The sequence below is a fragment of the Odocoileus virginianus genome, chromosome 14, assembly GCF_023699985.2.
Source record: "Odocoileus virginianus isolate 20LAN1187 ecotype Illinois chromosome 14, Ovbor_1.2, whole genome shotgun sequence".
NCBI classification, from domain to species: domain Eukaryota; kingdom Metazoa; phylum Chordata; class Mammalia; order Artiodactyla; family Cervidae; genus Odocoileus; species Odocoileus virginianus.
The window spans coordinates 38600549-38623118 of record NC_069687.1 but is presented as its reverse complement, the minus strand read 5'-3'; the positions used below and the strand labels follow the sequence as shown (position 1 = coordinate 38623118).

General features: G+C 39.0%; 1 protein-coding gene across 1 annotated transcript in view; it reads left to right on the top strand.

Moving 5' to 3' along the window:
* The first annotated feature begins 3206 nt into the window (after positions 1-3206).
* Positions 3207-22570, top strand: part of FGF10 (fibroblast growth factor 10) — a 91487-nt gene continuing 72123 nt past the window's right edge. The window contains 2 exon segments of the mRNA XM_020899047.2: positions 3207-4527; positions 4529-4697. Coding sequence (XP_020754706.2) covers positions 4360-4527; positions 4529-4697 — 337 coding nt within the window. The 5' untranslated portion in view covers positions 3207-4359.

Here is a 22570-nt window from a genome sequence, read left to right as displayed (position 1 = left end):
CACCTGAAATTCTTAGTTAAAAACAAATAACATATCACTATTTTTTCTGTCCCCAATATCATGACTATTAACAACATCTCTAGCTGCAACCTGGGAGGTCACAAGCCCCATATTACCTTAAAACTGGCATCTTCTGTATCCAAAAGAAAAAATGGGCTGGAGCATATACTCCTAAGGGCTGCACAGCAGACTTTAGAAATGAGGCCTGCACATGTCTACTCTGTAAAACAGCCTTGCTGACTTTTGACCTGCCTTAGTATTATTTGAAGCAGCTTACTGACATTGCCAATAACATCACACATAATAGAACACACATCTTGTAAGTGAACCACAGATAGTGCCAGGCAACATAAAGAATTCAGGAAATACACACTTAAAATGTAAACTGTGTCAACAGAATAGCTACTGAAGGATCTGGAAGCAAACACACAAGCTGCTTCTCTGAGGTTAAGTAACCACATTTTAGGATTCCTCAATGGCTGCTGCCATAGTCTTGCTTTTAAAAGCCTCCATAATTTCTCAAGACATCATGTTTAACAAAAAGCCACATCTATTTCCCCCAATAAAGATTTAGTTTAACATTACTGGATATTTTTAGGGCACAGAAATAAAGCATGCCTTCCAGAGATTGGAAAAAAGAGAAAAACAGCCTTTTAGAATTAGTTGGTACCACTATTCTGAAGCTTGTACTGTCCTTTTCAATCCTTGCACAGAAACAATTAATAAAGGAATCCATTAAGACCTGATTATTGCTGCTAAAAAAGGAAGGTAGAATTTCAGTCCTTTGAAGTAACTGAGAATGATTCAGGCCTCATTACAGAGATATAATCTACATTCATACATTTATGTTAGTGATTCAAATCTGTTGGGAGAGATTGAATTCCGTTAAATAGTGCATCTTTCCTGTGGAACTTTTCTCAGGCTTTCTCCAGCTAACCTAAGAGGTGACCTAACAATGCAAAGCAGTGGAGTATTTAGGGATTCGACTGTGCTATAAAAGAAAGGCTGTACAGAAAAGAGAAAGAAGAATGAGATATAATCTAAAAAGCTATGTCAGCTTTTCTTTGGGCTGTTTCCTAAATGCCCTTCCTGTCATCACGATGTACAGAAGAGCCGCGAAAGGGCTCTAGAACTTTTAAACACTGCACCTGCTGTAACCAGATTTTAATATGGAGTTTTCAAGATATGTTTTTCTCATTTAAGACAGAATAAAAACACAAAGTTCTAGCTTAAAGGTTTGAACAGCTTCTTCTCCTGGATAAGAAAGTTGATAGATGTCTGTATGTGTGCTGCCTGTGTGAAAGAGATAGAGAGAGAGACAGAGACTATTTTGAGATTCGAGGTGGGGAGGAGATGTCTATTGTCAGTTACCAAAAAAAAAAAAAATTAAAGGCTCTTAAGCTGGCACCAATATTGTTGATGTCCATTGTAGAGAAACCTCAAACTAATAACTTCCTGTGTTTTGTAAGTTTTCATGGCAGGATCTTTATTGTATGGTTTCAACAAACATAACTTTTAAAACACTGTAGTTTTAATTAGTTGTGCATTCAAACATTTGGATTTTGCTGAACAACTGGACTGAAACTCTCGTTCCTTAGCAACACTAGACTTTTTTTTCCGGCATTTTTTTCAGCTCAGGTATAAAACTGTGAACTAGAAAATTGAAATTAGTACCATGAGCTTATTTTTTAAATATCCAGGCTTTAATGAAAGAATCAGACTTGTTTGACACAGGCTCTTTATTTGCTTAACTCTCTAATTAAGAACTACAGAAATCAGAGCTAATTATATTAAATATGAAAATCTATTGTGTCCACTACACTGCCAAAGTCTTCTAAATAAGCATTGTAGTTTTTTTTTTTAAATAATGCAATTAAAATCCTGATTCTAGTATTAAAATGTTCTGTTTCAAAGACCCTGAATGCACAGGAAAATAGAGGAGCATGTGTGTAAAGTCTTTTATCAGGTCACCAAACAATAATTTGCGATATTCCTAAATCCCATTTCCAAAGCTAGATTTTTTCCTTTGCATTTTCTCCTGTTCAATGTAGACTAAGACCAAATGCACATTGTAGGGGCTGTGGTTTGTAGTATATACACAAGCTCGCCTGATTAATTCTCTCCAAATTACAGTTACAGAAGTCACACTCCCAAGTTCATCTTGAAGTGATTCTCCCTCCTAAAATAACTGCCTAAAAATTAGGGTGAACCATATGAAATTGCCACTTTTGAAGGTCAAAAACCATAAAATATTGGCAATTTCATGTGTCCAACTGCCTCACATAAATACTTTATATGATTTATCTTCAGTGGCTCCTCCCAGTCAAGCTTTCCTCCTCTCAGTCAAGTCGTTCTTGAAGAGAATCTCCAGGAATTCTCATTCAGATTTGAAAGGATTATCACAGTATCTCCTTCTTTGTGTCTCTTAATCCTTGACAAAGGCTTCCTAGTCTGGGACTTGATTCCGTCTGTACCTGAGACAGGAGCAAGTCTGTCAGCGATGAAGGAGTTGCAGGGTGGTGAGTGTGAAAAAAAGGTGACTGGTGGTGCAGTTATATTGTAAGATAGAGCCATTTAAACATTAAAATTGAATACAGAAGAAAAAAAAATACCCCTTCATGGCAAAGTGCAAAGGAAATTGCCTACCAAAACAGAATATTCTGCCAAATCGTACGGTTAAATCTTCGCAATCTCAATAAAGGCGAATTCGCTTTGAAGGGCACGCGTGATTCTGTAAATGACCCTTGTGAGCAACTAGAAATCAGTCATTTCGGTTCCTGATTTCATTTGCGCTGAGAGGGGAGACTTTTAAGGGTGGTGATAAATCTCCCTGAGCTTAAAAGGCAGAGAGGGCCAAAGTGTGAACTTTTTACTTCAGCAACGGAAGCGAGAAATCAGAGATTCATTAAAGCAAGAGACCTCCTTGGAAGCTGGCAGAAGAGGAAAGGAAGCTAATTATGTCTTCCTTTTCTCTGCTTGTCCCACCAGTTTATAATCTGCTGCTTTAAAAGGTTTATCCTTAGCATCTTCTGCCGTCTCCCTCAACCCTCCCCTCCTGGGAGCGAGGAGAATAAAAGTCAGCCAAGCACCAGGCTCCAGGTGGCTCTCAAGTACTTCACTGCCAAAAGAAAAAAAAAAAAAAAAAATCGTAGGCTGGAAAACAAGTGAGAAAGGGGCTCCCCAGAGGGGACTGGTTCAGACTGGAAGGCAGCAAGCAACACTCGGAAAGCGCGAGGGCACAGCTCGCACCAGTCACCCGCGCGCCGAACACAGGGACGCTTTCGCTGCAATTAGCACGAGCTGGAGGCGCTGGCGGAGCTGCCGGCTGCGGCGGCCCCGGGGGCCGGGCAGGGTCCCGGAGCTCCGGGCAAAGGCATCACGCTCCCTTCTCCCGGCTCCCCTGCTCTCCCCCGCTCTCCCAGCCCCTTCCCCCTCCCTCTCCCTGGCGTTCCCAGCAGCCAAGGGTTTCAGATGTCCCACCGCCGTTTGACCCCCTCCCTCCTACCCCCCCCCCGTCCCCCCCACCTCCGCTTCTCCACCCCTGCAAATGAGGTTTGACCAGCGGAGGCAGAGCCCACCTCTGGCTTAGAATCACTGACATTTAGACTCCAGGCTTCAACCTGTTTACAAGCGGGCTTTCCAAAGGAAGGGGGGTGCGGGGGGGAGGGAAAGAGGGCCAAACAAAACACCAACCGCCATTCCCCCCCGCCACCCCAAACAAGAAGTGACTTTCTGGAGGCTTCAAATCAACAGGCACCACCAAAAAGAGAAAGCAACAGGGCGAAGAAAACAACGGCTACCCCGGCAGCCGCCTCCGGTTCTGACAACTCCGAGGGACGCACTTTGAGAGCTGGCTAGCGAACCGGGGGCTGGTGCGGAGAAGGACTAGACGCTGCCAACCGCACCGGGGCGCAGATAGCTCCCCCAGCCTCCCACCCCGACCCTTTGGGGTGTTGTTCCCCGGCTGTCATCTGTTTTTCAGCCTTCCCCCCCCCCCCCCCCTGCATTTAACATGGTGAAAAAAGGAGTGAAGAAGAGAACAAAGTAAGCTCCTGGGGGAGTGAAGAGCGAGCGTGACCCACGCCACCACCAGCTCCTGCTACTGCGGCCACCCACGTCCACATTCACCAGGAGACCCAGGGGCGCGCGGCAGCGAATCCGAGAAAGGAGCGAGGACAGGCAGCCGGCCCTTCCGCGGAGTTATGGATGTTGGTGCTTTCACTTCTGGCCAGATCCGAGCCCAGAGGGAGCTAACCAGCGGCCGCCACCTCCAGCTGTCTCCTTGCCTCGCACCAGGTCTTACCCTTCCAGTATGTTCCTTCTGATGAGACAATTTCCAGTGCCGAGAGTTTCAGTACAATGTGGAAATGGATTCTGACACATTGTGCCTCAGCCTTTCCCCACCTGTCCGGCTGCTGCTGCTGCTTCTTGTTGCTGTTCCTGGTATCTTCCGTCCCCGTCACCTGCCAAGCCCTCGAGCGGGACATGGTGTCACCAGGGGCCACCAACTCCTTCTTCCTCCTCGTCCTCGTCCTCCTCGTCCGTCTCCTTCCCTTCCAGTGCGGGGAGGCATGTGCGGAGCTACAATCACCTCCAAGGAGATGTCCGCTGGAGAAAGCTATTCTCTTTCACCAAGTACTTTCTCAAGATTGAGAACGGGAAGGTCAGCGGTACCAAGAAGGAAAACTGCCCGTACAGTAAGTAACAAATGCGCGCTCCCCTCCTTCCAATTATCCACCCCCACCCCACAAGGGGGGTAAAATCTGTTCCAGATGTGGCCAGCTAAATATTTACGTCCCCAACTCCTGTAAAATGATTAAGTGGAATACTTTCACACTAAATCACCCCCCCGCGCGCGCGCGCCCCGTGTATGCGCTGCAGCACCCCCTCCCCGCGGCGCGCTCCCTCCACACCCCCCACTCTCTTGGCCACCCCATTTGCCCTGTCTCCTTGGCTTGTCACTCGCAGGACCACGCAGGGCGCCCAAGAGTTCCCTCAGTGCATGGATGCCCCTCTCTGTCTCCAGCGTCCTTCCCCACCTCACCCCAAGGTCTCCTTTCCCTCCAATCTGGAAATGGCTCGAGTGAACACATTTTGTTCTTTTCGCTGGCAATCTTATTAAGAGTTTCAGAACAGTTTCCGCAAGCTGAAAATAATTATCCGCTGTCAATTGCAGGGACTTTATGGGAACTTTATTTAAGAGAGAAAAGTCATATTCACTGTCTCCCCACCCCCATCTCTTTACCCCACCACCCGGTCTCGGTCTCCATAGGAGGAAAACAGTTTTCTGGTTTTGATTTTTTGTTGTTGTCGTTGATCCCTCTTGTTGGTTTGAGTGATTGCAGTCCATGAAGTTAGCTTTTCAGGCACCACCGCTGCTATTTGTCTTCTGCCTGCCTTCTCTGGTAACATGATGCTCGCGTCTGCGTTGTCAATAGCATATGCGCTGCTTTGTGGTGTCCGTTGGACTCGTTTCTGCTGAAACCTCTCATATTGCAGAGGCATAGTACTACAGTGCTATAAACATCTGGGACTGGAGTCACACAGACCTCACACAAATTTCATTGTCATTCTCTTATTTTCAAAGTAAAAGTCATAAGTCTGTTTCCATGGTTATGGTTTATCCCATAGGATGAGGTTTCCTCCTCAGTACAAAGTATGCCCCATCCTTCAATTTCTAGGCTTTTTCCTTTCTCCTTCCCTCTTTCTTTCCTTCCTTAGCTCTTTCTCTTCTTTCTTTCTCACAGGGATGTGGGCTGGGTAGGGGGAGAGAGAACTAGAAGAGGAGGGGTGGACATTGTGTCTCTTCTTGAATCAGTCCAGCAAAGCCAGATTACTCTGTTGGCTTCCTTTCCTGCTTACTTTCAAGTGGTGAGACTTATTCCTCCTCTATTGATTGCAATTTAAAAGGATCCCGAGGCTATGTAATGGCACAATGAAGACAGTAGACAATGACTTTAAACATCTTTAATGACTTTAGCATTATCTCCATGGTGCTTCCAAGTCACCTTTTCAAGGGACTTTTTTGTGTCAGTTGTTTGGGAATTCCAAGCATATATTAATATTTGCTAGCTAACTTAAATATGAGAGTCATAGATTTCAGATTCCTTAGCCCAGAAAGTATCTGGTATTAATGGGAAAGACAGTTAACCAGAACTTTGCATTATCTTTTTAAAATAAAGATTTATAAGAATAAGACTTATTTTTCTTATTTGGAGACTCACATTCAAAATTAACTTATGTTCCTCCTCAGCTGCTACTTCCATGTACTAAAATAGCAATATGTTTACAAGTAATAAAAATATTTGTACAAGTGTTTTAAAGTATTCCATCTTATGTTTATCACCAGAGATGGACCTGTACTCCACTACCTACCAATATTTTTCCTGCTTTTATTCATTAGAAATAACTGAAATAAAGTCAGATATGATGACTGTTTTTGCTAAAATTTTTCCATGAATTTATTAGATATGATATATAAATGTTAGGTTATTAATTTAAATTTTTAATATTTTCATTCACTTCTAAAACAAAATAGTTATGGTACCATCCAGGTAGGATGATGGCGAAGAAGTGGTCCAACACTTACTGGAGAGTGAGCTGGGACAGGGACTGAAATTTTTCTTTGTATTTTTACTTTGTGGAAATAAAAGAAATATAATAAAATTTCAGAGTGTTATTCTTGAGGAAAATTTTTTTTTACAAATAACAATGTTATTGCTGTACTTTAAGTGTCTTTATAATGTGATGTAAAGACCAATTTATAGTAGTTTATTTATGTGTCTTAAATTACTATTTTCTAAAATAATGTTACACTGTGTGATTAACCATTTAGTAAGATGGTTTCCAGGGTACAGATTAAATATATATATTTTTACAGTAAGAATTATCTGCAAAAAGAAGAGTATATAATTTTTATCATATAAAAACAAGTGGAAATTTTTCACCCTAATTGTCTAAAGTACACTAAACTAGTCTTGCATGTGAAAAATTATAACTGATAGTCCTTGTTAAAATTCTAATATCTTATATAGTAATGCAATCCTAATCAATGGTTGAAAATGAAAGGAGGTGGAGCCTGCTCTGTTAATGGCAAACCATAAGTAATTTAGGCTTGCCAAGAACATCTGTATCAAGACATAACAAGTGAATAGTAGAGGTTGAAAAAGCTTTAATTTCACATGTGGCTGGGTAATCAGAATGCTGCTACAATTTCCAGCTGGACTGATTCAGCCGAACTACATGGTATCATTAAGATATTGTCTAAATGTTGCATAATTACATGAGAACAAACTTTGCCATGCCTACAGGGTAATCAGCCAGCCAGCCCACCAAATGGTAGCCTGTTAAATATTAGGGTCTCTAACCTCTGAAGTTCCTTGTCCAAAACCACATTTCAGTAACATTTTCCTAAACAAGTTATTAATTATTCAATGTACAAAGCTGTTCTTTTAAGGTTTGCTTATTTGAAGCTTATTATTATTTGAAGCTTAATTTTCTGTGTTACTTTTGACCCTGGTATTATTGCTGCTAAAATACAGTAACAGCTTATCTCAGAGGCTACATGTTTGTGATGTCCTGAGTAATTAAATGACTGTTTCACTGGCTTTCTGCCAGCAAAATGCTAACAAAAGAGAAGTAAGGAAATCACCCATTAGCACTGCAAAATCATTTTTAGCTTCTACTTCCAAAGTTGGCTCCCAGAAATTGGATGGTTCTAAAAATATTACGTATGCTAGAGAAACTCTTCTCCATTTCAAGTGACTATTCTAATTTTTTAGTGGTGGGGTAATTTTTGTTTGCTCCTTTGCCATTATGTGAAAGTAGAATAAAGGGAGCAGTGATGAATTATGTTTCTCCTGCTAGAAGTCTGAGAAAGCCTGAATAATTTAGAATAGCTGTGGTGTATCTGTCACTAGATATGCTCAGGCTCATTTAGGTTTGTTTTATCATTCTTTACATCTAGAGCTTTGCCCTTGAAACATTACCACTCGGCTCCAGCTCTGGCCTACTGGAAAGGCTGGCTACAGCTGTTAGTGGCCTTGCAACTGGGACTGGCGGTCTTATTTCTGGATGTGAGTAAAACAGCTGTGGGCTACTCCCATGATTGTCACTTATAGACAAGGGGAGTCTAGTGGAAAGAAAATGCATCCCTAAACTTGAGAGAGTCGAAGATAGATATTTTCAAAATGGAAAGCCGTACCGCTAATTAGTATTTTCAGGGAAGGAGTATGGAAGATATTAGAGAAATCAGTGTGCACTGAATATGCAGGCTGTGCCCTCTGTCTTAAATATATACCTCATCTGACACTCATAATCACTCTATGGTTTAGATAAATCCACATTTTTCAAATATGAAAACTCACCCTCAAGAAAAGTAAATTGCCCAAGGTCATTCAACTGGAAATTGACAGAGCCAGATTCAAGCCAAAGTTGATTTGGTTTTATCATGACATTTCTTCTACCTCTCCACTACTGGCAACTTTGATGTCAATATGTCAATATGCCGCACGAAACTCTAAAAAACAAATTATCCAAATCCTTAATTGCTTCTTGCTGTGTACACCAGTTTTTTGTCAGAAGGAAATTGAAAGAGGAGTGAAATGACAGTGGGGCAGAATGAACTAGGTTAAAGTTATCATTGCAGGTGGCAAGATGGTATCAAACAATGTTAGTGCATTCTCTGTGAAATATCGCTTTTGATATTATGCTTGAGAATATACTTGCTTAGGGCACACAATATACACATACATTCATCTCACAGAAGGCATTAGAAATACATGACTAAGAAAAATCCATGAATATCATTGAATATAGTAATAGTTTACAGCTGAGGACCAAATGTTTCATGGTTTCCACATGTAATAAAACAATTTGATTGTAAATACAAGTGTGAAATTGGGCTGTTGAAGACTTCTGATGCATGACTCTAAAAGGAGCAAATCTTAGATACCTAAAGATTTAAAATGACTCTGCAAATCAAAAGGTACTGCACCGCATAGAAATGATAGATTATTGCCCTGTACTCAATCAAGGGCCTACCTGGTGGCTCAGAGGTTAAAGCGCCTGCCTGCAATGCGGAAGACCTGGGTTCGATCCCTAGCTTGGAAAGATCCCCTGGAGGAGGGCATGGCAACCCACCCCAGTGTTCTTGCTTATTTTAGGAAGAAGTTAAATAAGGTAAGGATATCATTTTTGAGGAAAATAAGGACTTGAATATTATCTCCTAATAAATATGTAACAGTTTTCCGGGAAGAAAACATACACAGCTTATGATTTCCACTGGTAACTTACTTAAGTTGTATTTTTTTTTTCTAGAATTTGGTTGCATAATTTATAACTGGCAGCATTTAATCATGAGGATTGAGGATTTATGAAGGTGGAAGGCACTATTTAATGTTTACATGACACTGTCCTGTTACCTTTACTGCATTCCTACCATATGGACCCTCCACTTTGATGGATTTATCATAAGCCCATTAAAAATGCACAATTACAGAGAGTTTCCTCTTTACAAACCTGATTTATAACCATCTACTAGAAGAAACTCAAGAGAACAGTTGGCAGAAATCACATGCCAATAATGGAGTATGAGAATTTAGAGACCTCAGTCTCTAGGTTTTTGGGTAGTTTAGTAATCTAGTACCAAAAAGTATGTATCATTCTTTAAAAATAAGTTTTTTCAACGTATTGTTTAACACAGAACTTAAAAGAAGAATTGTGTTTTATACAATGAAGGAAACCCCTACTGCATGCATTTTTCTTCTACATTTTTTACTACCCAATTTAGAGAGAAAAGCCTCAATCCAGGTAATTTCTTCATTTTTTAATAAATTTATGGTAGAACCTGAATGAGCATTTAAAATCCCTGTACAATTACTTTAATGTTCAGAGGCAAACCCCATTTATCATTCAAATGTCTGACTTTCCACAAGCCAAAATGTTGGAAAAAAGTTGACGGCTCATTTGAAATGCAGCTAATATTTCTCAGGTTTATGACCTGTGTATGAATATCTCCATCTCTCCTAAGCCTTAAATGTCTGTATGCTTATCCAAAATTGAGTACAAATGATATTTCTTTATTATGCTTCAGAAGGAAGAATAATACATGTGTATTAGTTCAAAGTGATTTTAATCTATCTTAACATTAATTCTAAGAACTTTGCAATGAAGAGTAATTCAGATGACATTTTTAGTATTACTATTCCAACATTTGTCAGGATTAATAGTTGATGTTTGCTTAATGTACGTAAAATATTAGCATTTCCCTCCCAGAAATTAAAGTCTTCCTTTAATTTTCCAGTAAAATTGGGATACAATTTATGTTACTGTAGTTTTAACACAGTTTTATTACAATCTAGAAAAGTAATGAACCTCATTTTGTCTTAAGTTGTTTTATGCAGAAGTATCTTAATTTTTCATGTATATTGCAAAGTATTAAGATCATTTATATTTGCCATTTGAAAAATGGTGTTCGTTGCTTGGTTTTGCAGACTAAAAGCACCTGCTTTTCATAATCGGCACTCTTTTATTGTCAGTGCCTATTACCTCTACCTGTGTTAGTCAGTCAGTTATAACAAGTGATAACCTAGAAACATGCCTTTAAAATCAGTGTAAGAATATACACCAGCATCTTGGGAAGCCACCAGTGACACTCTGATACCCAATGAATAAACAAAAATGTCGATGTTTTACAGAATTAGTTTAAAACCAAGTATTAGTCAGATTTTGCACAAATAGAATGTTCCAGGATATCTTAAAGGGAGCCGGGTCACCCACAAAATAATGGCTTTAAAGGTCCCCTTCCTTTTAAATCAGGTCAGTTGTGTTCTTTTCTTTGAACGCTATGTTCTAATTGGAACAATAAATCAAAGACGACACTCAGAGTAGATTCCCATGTAAGGTGGACAACTGGACAGTGACTTTTTACTGCTGCTAACACGTGCATCCAATTACCATTTGATAGATTCATGGTGCTGGCAGTAAAGCATTGCCTCATTTTATAATTCACCTAATAATTCTTCAACCTAAACCTGTCTGCCTTTACCTATATCTAATCTGTCACTATGTGTGTTATCATTAATGAGGAATTTTCAAATGTTTAGCATGCTTCCTACAATGAACGATGACATTAAGATATTAATGAATCATTTAACTAACCATAATAGATGAGGTAAAGTATTGATTAAGTCAATATACCCCCAGCTTCAAGTAACTGTCAACTAAATATAACCTAATAATTTCACTACAACTTAATTATGAATAGTGTGGGCTAACTGGAACTTAATTCTAAATAGCAAAATTTAAGAACTTGAAAAATAAATTCTAATTAAATAATCATAATGGCAAACTTAAGAATTTTTTAACAGGTATTTTTCTATGATCATAATTAGTTTCTTTCAAGAACCTTAAGTTAACATGTTTTCTAATCAACATATATTAATATAATAAATATATGTTAGTTCATCCTTAACCTTTTTTTGAGGCACTGCCCTTGTTTGAGGATAACTTGACATTTTCATAGAGTCTACAATTCAAGGCCCATCAACTGCTTTCTAATGTTTCTATATTGAGGCAGTTACATATCTGAAATATCAGTATTGTGAATCCTTGATACATTATCACCCTTTCACTACTTCACTATTTTCTCCTCCTTCTTTTGTTTTCTTTTTTTCCCCCTTTCCCTGGCTTCTAAACCCCTTATATTTCACTGAAGCAAGGGAAAGTCATCCATCGTCATTCCTTAGCATCCTGGGTTATGTTTAGAGCCAGTAGCCTATTCACTTTTGAATGCAGAGCACCCAAAACATGCAGATATATTCTAGGCATAAAAGTCTTCAGCAATGCAAATTCCACATACTCTAGCAGGTGCCTCTTCTCACTTTGAATCTCCAATAAATTCTCCATTATCCCAGCACTCAGGCCAGTTTCTTATAGCTTTGCCATTAGTGAAGTGAGCAAACCACTTCTGAGAATGGATGTTATTTGTCTGGTTACTAAGTCATCAATCTACATTTTCCCTTCAGGTTAAATATTCTGTTCCAGTAACTCTCTCTACATGTTCATTTTACCTATCTTTTAAAAATTGTTTTAGTATATGCAGCATTTACTAAATACTTTGTCAGTTTTGTGAACTTTTTCCTTTTGTCTGGACTCCTATAAGAGAAAGTAAAGATGATTTAAGAAATCAAATATTACTTCACTTACATTTTAATTATCATTTATTTCAAAAAGTGGAATGCTATTTTGGAGGTCTTTGTGCATAAGCATGTGTGCTAAATCACTTCAGTAGTGTCTGACTCTTTGTGACCCTATTAACTGTAGCCTGCCAGGTTCCTCTTTTCTAGGGATTCTCCAGGCAAAAACACTGTACTGGGTTGCCATTCTCTCCTCCAGGAGATCTTTCTGACCCAGGGATTGAACCTGCGTCTCTTACATCTCCTCCATTGATAGATCGGTTCGTTACCATCAGAGTCATCTGGAAAGCCCCTTGGGGATATTAATAATATTTCCAAATTCCAGAATTTTATTTAAATTATAAAGTTCCTCTGTATAACCCTGCCAATTGTAGCTCTCTAAAATGAAGCCCATGTTCTCATTTTAATACTGGTTATCAAAGAAGAAAAATGTAAAATGCATGTGCATTTGTATTTCAGGTTGACCAAATATAGAAATGCACATAGCTTTATTAGAAAGATACTGAGAAACTGATAGGAGCTAAAATTTAAATTCATAGCATATGTGTATTCACATACTTCTCTCAAGAAAGAACTTTTGGCACTGATTGCTGAATTAGAGTTATTTTTATTATATGCAGAATCTGACTGTTTACATATGTTAGATTGATTTGTTACTATAATAATAATTAAAAGCCAAGCTTCTTTCTACAATTAGTTTCAAATTATATAGATAGGCAGATATAGATAGATGGATTCCCAAAGCCTAAATAGCTTTGATTTACTGATAGAATTATTAAAAGACAAAGTAATATTCTGAAACATGAGGAAACCTGACACTAATTTATATACTATTTATGTTTTGAAGTGAGGTATATTTACAATGTGATTAATAACAGTAATTAACAAGGTTGTTATTGTTCAGTCACTAAGTCATGTCCAACTCTCTGGGTCCCCATCAACTGCAGCATGCTAAATTACCAGATTTCTAGGGCATTTTTTGGAACATCTCTGTAGAAGGATATGATTCCTCAAATATGAAATATGAAAAGAAAATGTGCTAGGGATATTAATCCCTAAAATCAAGAAGTTGACGAATGAAACTACATAAATGCTTTAAAGCTGAATCAAGAGGGATAGTAAAGAACATATAATTAGAATGTTAGAAGCCAGAGGAAGAGCAGAGAGTCCACAGAGCATTTAGACACAGACTGTGAAAGGAAGAGGGGATGGTTTGCTGGAGTGATGAAGACAAGGGTTTTGAACTCTCAGGAAGGAGATCAAGCTAATGAGTAGCGCTGCAAAAGGGCTGACATGACAAGAAAGGTGTGAGGGAAATATAACCCAATCCCCGGCATTCGACTGGATGTTAAATTAACTGAAATGAGAACCTGTGATCTAAAAGGAATCCCACAGAAGTAATCGCAGCCATGGTATCAGAGAAAGGAAGGCTAAATCTGAGTTCCTGTTAAAGAGGCGAAGGGGTAGAGGGGTTAAAAGTGTGGGCTTTGATTAAAAATGATTACAGCTATGGGCCTGGATCAAAAGTAAGCTTTGTAGACACAGAAGTGGGTGCATTTGAGGCTCCAAACTGCCAGACAATAGTGTATCACTTGGGCAAGTTGTCATCAGTAGAACGAGGGTAGTAACAATACCGACCTCTTTTCTCCAGGGTAAAGATGAAGTGAGATCACTTATTCATTCAACAGAAATGTCTTAAGTGCCTGCATTGTGTCAGATACTATCGGACACTTAAATACATGCTGAACAAAGGTAGTTTTACTCTTGCAGAGCTTCACTCTACAGACAGTATCAAAAAACAAACAAACAGATATGTGATGATAAATTGGAGTAATTGTATGGAAGGCATGCTACTCTAACAGAAAACAATTGGTAACTATTCCAGGCTAGAGAAGCCTATTGAAGGTGAGAGGTAGGAAGACGGGTAAAGTATGGAAGGCGTTTGGTGCCTCCTCCAAGAAGTACAGAAAATGCACACTGAGCCCAGGGTTTAGTGAGAAGGTTGGAGAAGCTGATATTTGTAAGAGCTTAATGGCGCCCTCATCAAATGAGTACTATACGAGGAAAAAGTATGATGCATCCTCTTTTTGCAAGGGTAAGTATCAGGAAAGCAACAAGCAAATTATTTGATGAAATGAGAACTAAAAATAATAGAAGAAAGAAGAAGGGATGAGGAATGCACTTGGCATTTTTTAAAGGCAGAAATGTTAGAACATCTGAAGTAATTTCAGATTTGGAATTGTAGTATCCATAATGTTCTGAAGGTTGAGGAAAAGCCTAGAAGTCTTGTTCATTAAGAGACTGGGCACATTAAGAGACCAGCAGACATTTGAAAATTGAAGGGGACTCTAGTGGTCCAGTGATTAAGAATCCACCTGCCAATGCAAGAACATGGGTTCTATCCCTGGTCCAAGAAGATTCCACATGCCCCAGGGCTACTAAGTCTGTGAGTCCAAGTTCTAGAGCCTGTGAACTACGGCTGCTGAGCCTGTTGTCTGCAACTTGAGAAAGCCCATGGGCAGCAATGAAGACCCAGCACAGCCAAAAATAAAATAAGTAAATTAAATAAATAAATAAATAAAATTGAAGATTGAAAATTGAAAATAAACTTGAGAAGAGAGTGAAGAGCTAAAAATAAAGAGTAAAGCAGGTAACCGTTGTGTTCAAGGACACAAGAATAAAAGAGAACAAACAAAAGGAAAACAACAACAAAAAAAGTAGGGACAAAACAGGTAGTCATAAAGATTAGAGGAAGACAGATGACTGCATTAAATGGAAAAGTAAGTGACTCAGTTCTTAGATATTTCAAAATAAATCTTACATTTTAAGTTATGATGTGGTTTTGAATCAGGATAATCCCAGATACTTAGCTCTCAGGAAATTCTGTAGTTAAGCTTCTATTTCTCATCCCATGCCTGTGACCTTTTTGACCCATACCCTCAAAGGGTTTGCAATCTAGAGGGGGAAACAGGAGATCTTCACAGACAGTTGGAAGGTAACACAAGGCAGCTTACACTAAATTCCAAAGAAGCAGAGTGGAACTTAAGTAAACAGTAGCCTGTAACTAGGGAGGGATGAATGACAAGGGGAGTGTCACACTGAGGAAAAGGAACTCCAGATAGACTTAGATAAGAAAAACAGAGTAGGAAATATCCTAAAAGAAGGCAGGGAACCATGTGGTCACAGAACCTGACATGAGACTTTTAGAAAATAACAGGCAGGTCCATGGGGTGGAGCAGAATTTGCAAATCAGTGGGTATCTTATGATACACAAGCAAAATATGCCAGAATGTACCATCATGGGAGAGGGAAATATGTAAATATCCTTAGATTTGAGGGCTAGGTTTTCTGCTAAAATATTACATTTACATAGTTTGCATTTAAACTATTTTATATTTGCTTTATTTTTCATGATAAAAAAACAAAAGTAGAGATATTTGAAAAGGGTATGAATTATAGTACAATTGACATAACCTAAAAATGTTAAAACAGTAAGTTAATCTGCCAAAAAAAAGAGAAAGCACTGAACTACTTTTGTACTAGGTACAGGAAAAAGTCCCTGGAGGAGGGCATGGCAACCCACTCCAGTAATCTTACCTGGAGAATCCCATGGACAGAGAAGCCAGGTGGGCTGGAGTCCATGGGTTCGCAAAGAGTTGGACACTGAATTGACTTAGCATGCACTCACGCACAGGAAAAAGCAGTTCTGATCTATACCAAATGGCATCATCTTTAGCATTCCTGATTTGCTAAATGATCACTAATTAAAAATTTGAAATAGCTACTCCTGCAGAACTTCTTGACTTATACCCACCCCTGGGAAGAGATTTTTGCAATATCACAGCAGATTCCCAAAGGGAACTACTGAACCCTCAATGTTACTTGCTCTAAGGTAAGGTAAGGTGAAGTTGCTCAGTCGTGTCTGACTCTGCGACCCCATACACTGTAGCTTAACCACGCTCCTCCATCCATGGGATTTTCCAGGCAAGGGTACTGGAGTGGGTTGCCATTTCCTTCTCCAGAGGATCTTCCCAACCCAGGGTTCGAACCCAGGTCTCCTGCATTGCAGGCAGACGCTTTACCGTCTAAGCCACCAGGGAAGTCCTTAGTCCTTAGTCCAAAGGGAACTACTGAACCCTCGATGTTACTTGCTCTACCTGTATATTTTTTCTCATTTCTTTTCTCAATTGTCTTAGAGTTACTTGGTTTAGGTGATTAGGAAGAAAAATAAAATTGACTACAGCTATTTTTCTTGCAAAAGAGTAAACAAGTATTTCTAAGGGAGCAGGATGCTGACAGCATATATGCAACTGCACCCACTATTAAGATCATGAGCTTTGCAGACAAACATTGATGCAGAATCTGGGTTCTGAAACTGTGAAGCTTCACCCATGGCCTTGACAAAGGACTCCAAGGAGGGACTTGATCTGTGCAACTGTTAAGTGAGAATAATCATATCACCTACCTCATCTTCGTTGGAAGGATAAGTTTGTAAATTTACATGTGAGACTATAAATGTAAACTCTATATAGGATCAGTATATTTTAAGAGCTCAAAAATGTTAGCTCCTATTATTGTTTTATGCTATGACTACTGTGTTGTTTTTAATGATCCCATTTTCTGGAACGATCTCTAAGTCATAGGATAATAAAAAATTAAACAGAAAAGCTGTATCATACTACCTTACTTCGGGTTTCCCTGGTGGCTGAGACAGTAAAGTATCTGCCTGCAATGAGGGAGACCTGGGTTCTATTCCTGGGTCAGGAAGATCCCCTGGGGAAGGAAATGACAACCCACTCCACTATTCTTGCCTGGAGAATTCCACGGACAGAGGAACCTAGCAGGCTATAATCTGTGAGGTCGAAAACAGTCGGACACAACTGAGAGACTTCACTTTCACATTCACTTTTCACCACCTTACTTCACTTCATACAGAATTTTAATGTTTTCATTAATTGATTCTCAGAAAAATTTGTGAAAAGGGGCACTGTTACCCCCATACTATCTTTTTTGTTATTGTTTAGTTGTTAAGTTGTGTCTGACTCTTTTGTGACCCATGGACTATATAGCCGGCCAGGATCCTCTGTCCTTGGGATTTCCCAGGCAAGAATACAGGAGTGGGTTGCCATTTCCTTCTTCAGGGGATTTTCCTGACCCAAGGATCGAACCTGTGCCTCCTGTATTGGCCGGAGGATTCTTTACCACTGAACCACCTGGAAAGCCCATCTTTTTTTTTTTTTTTTTTTCAAATACAGGACTTTAGTTGTTTATTAATAAAGTATGTCATCAGTATGATTTTGGGGAAAAAGCTTAAAAATGTTCAACCTCTAAGTTAATGTAGGTTAGGCCACCCAAAAGACAAAGCAAAGATAACATAAAAGTCATGGTCCAATAGATAAATAAATTTTTTTTTATTTTTAGTGTTAGTCATTCAGTCATGTCTGAATCTTTGTGACCCCATGGACTGTAGACCACCAGGCTCCTCTGTCCATGGAATTCTCCAGGCAAGAAAACTGGAGTGGGTTGCCATTTTCTTCTCCAGGGGATCTTCCCAACCCAGAGATCAAACCTGGTTCCTCCTCATTGTGGGCAGACTCTTTACCAACCGAGCCACCTTACTATCTTTAAATGACAAACTTGAGTCTTAAAGTTATGGTGCCAGACTGAAGTTATATTGTTAGAAGAAGTGAGTCAGGATTTAAACTTAGGACTGTCTTAGCTAGGGTGACCTTCCATCCTGATTGGCCTGGACCAGTCCCAGTATGTGCCTCTTGTTCTGGCATGTGATTAACAGCACTCTTGTTCACTCTCAAAGTGCTTCATTACAAAGTCACCCTAGTCTTAGCCATTCTGGTTTGTGTAAGGCACAAATCTACCCAAGCTATTTCCCTCTCAAATACTTCCATTTGTTCTCAGCGTTCTCAGAATCATGTTTTAATTTCTTTGCATGGCATTTTAGGCCCTCGAGATTGTTGCCTACTGAACACCCCCCGCCCTGCCCCAGCCCCACCTCATTTCTTAATACATGCTCCATTATAGACATACTGAGTTGATTTTAGTTCCAGAACATGCCTTGTTCTTCACATGAAGCCATTGCACAGACTCCTAGGTCTGATTGGAGTGATGTTCCTGCCCCAGTCCCCATTCTTTCAGGTCCCAGTTAGATGTCACCTCTAGGAAACCTTTCTGACCACTCTGTTGTTTCCACAAAACCTCCACTCCGAGACACCCTGTATTTAGTATTTTAACACAATCTCATACTTGATTAATTTACCCATCTAGTTTCCTTATACACAGAAAACTTGTTGAGGGTGAGCACTATATGCATCACACTGACCTTTGCATACAAACCCTTAATATACTGTCTAGAGTATAATGGGTCTTCTCATTAATATTTATTAGATAAAATTCTTTTTCTAACTGTATGTCCTTGAGTCAATAGACTTAAGCCTTTCTTTGGTTTCATCACCTGGTCTGGAAAGTGTGATTAACATATTACCTACTTGAAAAATATAGTTGAAGTAAATTATCTTTTAAATTACATAGGGTTCTAAGTTCTGCAATTCTGAGAACTTAGACAATAAATGAGGCATCATTTCTTAACTAAGTGTTAATTACATACATTCATGCAAACTTTTGAATGCAAGTTTGTGTAATCCTTGAAATAGGTTGTTTCCCATTTTTTTCCAATTTGCCTAAGTTTACTGTTGACTATGTTCAGTGGATATATATGATAAATTTACTCTCTTTTAAAACATGCTGACTGTGGGATAGTTATTAATGGCTTCAGAGTTGTATTTGTGTTCTGGGGTAATTTGGTGACAAGAAATGAGCAATTCTTGGTAATTCATTTAGAGAAGAAGAATGTACTGCAAAAGAATGGGAGTAAAGGGATATGGTTCATAGTCCTGGCTATGTCAAAACATTTGCTGTGCAATCTTAGGCACATCATTTACTTTATCTTGGCCTCAGAAACTTAATCTGTGAAATGAGGGTATTAAACTAAATACAATTGTTAAAATATTTTTGTCCAACCATTTCCTAGATTAAGGACCAGATGCTAAGAGCATATTTATTTTAGGAGAGATAATAAATATAGTATGCTGAATAACAGCCACCCAAAGATATCAGGTCCTAATCCATGGAGTATGTGAATGTTACATATATATGATAAAATTTTGCGGATGTAATAAAGTTAAGGATCTTGAGATGAGGAAATTATCCTGCATTATCAAAGTTGGTCCTAAATGCTATCACTTGTTATTGTAAAAGAGAGACAGGGAGATTAGACACACATAGACAGCAGGAGGCATTTTGATGATGGAAGTACAGAAAGAGAGATTAAAGATACAGTGCTCTAGCTGTGAAGACAGATGAAGGAGCCAAGAGCCAAGGGATGTGGCTATAGAAGCTGGAAGAGGAGAAAAACAGATTTCTCCTCTAGAGCCCATGGAAGGAGCTTGACCCTGCTAATACTTTGATTTAGCTCCAGTGAAACTAGTATGAGGCTTCTAGCCTCCAGAACTGTGAAAGAGTAAATTTCTATTCAGACACCAAATTTACAGCAGCTACTTGTTACAGCAGCTACAAGAAACCAACACAAATTTTGATACTGCAGAGTGGGGTGCTACTGTAACAAAAACCTAAAATTGTGCAAATGACTTTGGAATTGGGTAATGAGGATGGACTGGAATAATTTTGAGTCATGTGATAGAAAAAGCCTTGATTGCCTTAAATGTAGCATTGGTAGAAATATAGATATTAAAAGCCCTTTGGTGAGACTCCAAAGCAAGTGAAGAGCACAGTAGAGAAAACTTGTATCATCTTAGAGAATATATGTATCTTCACAGAATGTTGGTAGAAATATAAATATTAAAACTGCTTCTGGTGAGAGATAGAGGAAATAGGGAGCATGTTATTGGGAACTAGAAGAAAGGCAATTCATGTCACATAGTGGCAGATACTTAACATAAACTGTGTCTTATAGCTGTGTGGAAAGCAGTAAGTGGTGAACTTGGAAATTTAAATGAGAAAGTTTCTAACAAAAGTGTTGAAGGTGCCATCTGCTTTCCTCTTCTGGCTTACAGTAAAATGTGAGCGGAGAGAGGTAAAGTGAAGAAAGAACGAGTAAGTGAAATGGAACCAGTACTTGATTTGGAACTTCTCAGTCTATCCAGACGGCAAAAGATGCTAATTAAAGGATTCAGTATTTGAAAAGTAGTTTCTAAAGAAAAGGCTAACGGTGTGACTGAACAACCTTATGCTAGTGCATGTGATATGAGTTCCCTTAGCCATCTTAACAGAAGCCAGGAATAGAGGATTTCAAAGATCTGGGGAGGACCCTTTTGTTTATTTACATGAATGCTGTGACAAATACACAGGAGACCCACGAAGTTTTTGAGAATGTTATGTCAGCAGAAACACTGCCTGCTTGGACTGAAAGAAACTGAAATAAGACCAAGTGTAGGGAAGTTGTCAGACTCCTCAGATTCTACAAGCAGGCTGATAAAACCGTTCAGCTGCAAACACATATTAGCTTTCAAGAAAGGAAGGATCATGGTGAGGGCAGAGCCTTGAGCATAGAAGGCAGAATCACAAGTACAGAAGCAGAACCTTCAAGCCACAAAGGACTAATCCCAAGTCTTGAAACCTAATGGAATTTGTCCTGCTGAATTTTGAAATTAGGTGGGCTCTTGACCCTTTTCTTCCTTCCATTTTTATCTTTCCCTTTTTATGTAATCAGAATGACTATAACACTAGTGCTATGCCTGTCCCACTATTATATTTTGGGCATAGATATCTTATTTTCTAGCTTTCAGGATCATACCTAGAGTCTCACGGATACTTAATTTAGATTAGTCAGGTGATGAGAGATGGGATTTTTTGAGCTCATCATATGTAAATGAGATTTTGAACTGAAATTCATGCTGTGATACATGGAAGTTGGGGAGGTGTTGGGGTAGAGTGAGTATACTTTGCATGTGAAATGGATATAACTTTGGGCTGTCTAGAAGGTATTGTAGTATGCTGAATAATGACCAACAAAAATATCAGGACCTAATCACTGAAATCTGTGAATGTTATAAATTTTAAAAAATGTGATTAGATGAAAAATCTTGAGATGAGGAGACTGAAATTATCCTGGATTATCCAAGTATGTCCTAAATACCATCACAAATGTCTTTATTAGATAGAATCATAGGGAGATTACATACACACAGAATGTAGAGGGTGATTTGATGATGGAAGCAGAGAGAGATCTGAAGATACTATAATGTTGCCTTTGAGATAGAGGAAAAGTCATGAGCCAAGAAATGTGCCTCAAGAAGCTTGAACAGGTAAGGATGGTTTCTGTCTGGAGAGCCTTCAGAGGGAATATGATTCCACTAATATCTTGACTTCAGTCCAGTGAAACTAATAGTGGACTTCTGGCTCCCAGAAATGTGAGAGAATAATTTTTGTTGTTTTAAGTCACCAACTTTGTGCTAATTTATTACAGCAGCTCTGGGAAAATCATACAGTAAACTCTGACAGATTTGTGTGACCCAAATTAATGGTGATTTGACAAAAAGAGTATCTTATAATAGAAAGCACTAAGCATTGACTCAAATAGACGTAAAGTACAGCATTTCATCCGCCACTTACTAGTTGTGTGACTGAAATACGTCTCTGAGATTCTCATGCTTCAACTGATCAATGAAGATTAAAATAATGTATGTAAAAGCATCAAGCAAAGTATTAGGCTTATAATGGAACCCCAAATTTTATTTGAATCTAAATTGATGAAAAGTTTAAATGACTGTATATTTATAAAACACTGTTTTAAAAATATGGTTTATTTGCACCTAGTACTTTGACTGCTGGGCACTACCGAAGGCAAAGAAGAGCTTTGAATGTTTGGTGCAAAACTAGGCTATAATGGTGGCCTGTTTTTCTGTTGGGCTGTAAATTCAATCTGAATTAAAGAATGTTTGTTTTCCTCCTTCTCGCTGGTCCAAGAACCAGTGTCCTAAAGATGCATGCTAAACCCATGAGAACCTTCCCAGCTTATAGTTAAGGATAATAGAAGATCTATTTTATAAATGGATCAATTCAGTTCAGTTCAGTAGCTCAGTCGTGTCCGATTCTTTGTGACCCCATGGACTGCAGCATGCCAGGCTTCCCTGTCCATCACCAATTCCCAGAGTTTACTCAAACTCCTGTCCATTGAGTCGGTGATGCCATCCAACCATCTCATGTAATTAACATGTAGGCAAGTGGTACTTTATTAAATATTTCAATGCCTCAATATGTTGAAGGTACTAAACTTGTGTTCTCCTTGAAACTATACCCTGCATCATCTATCCTCCTTCACTGTGGATAGAATTCATATA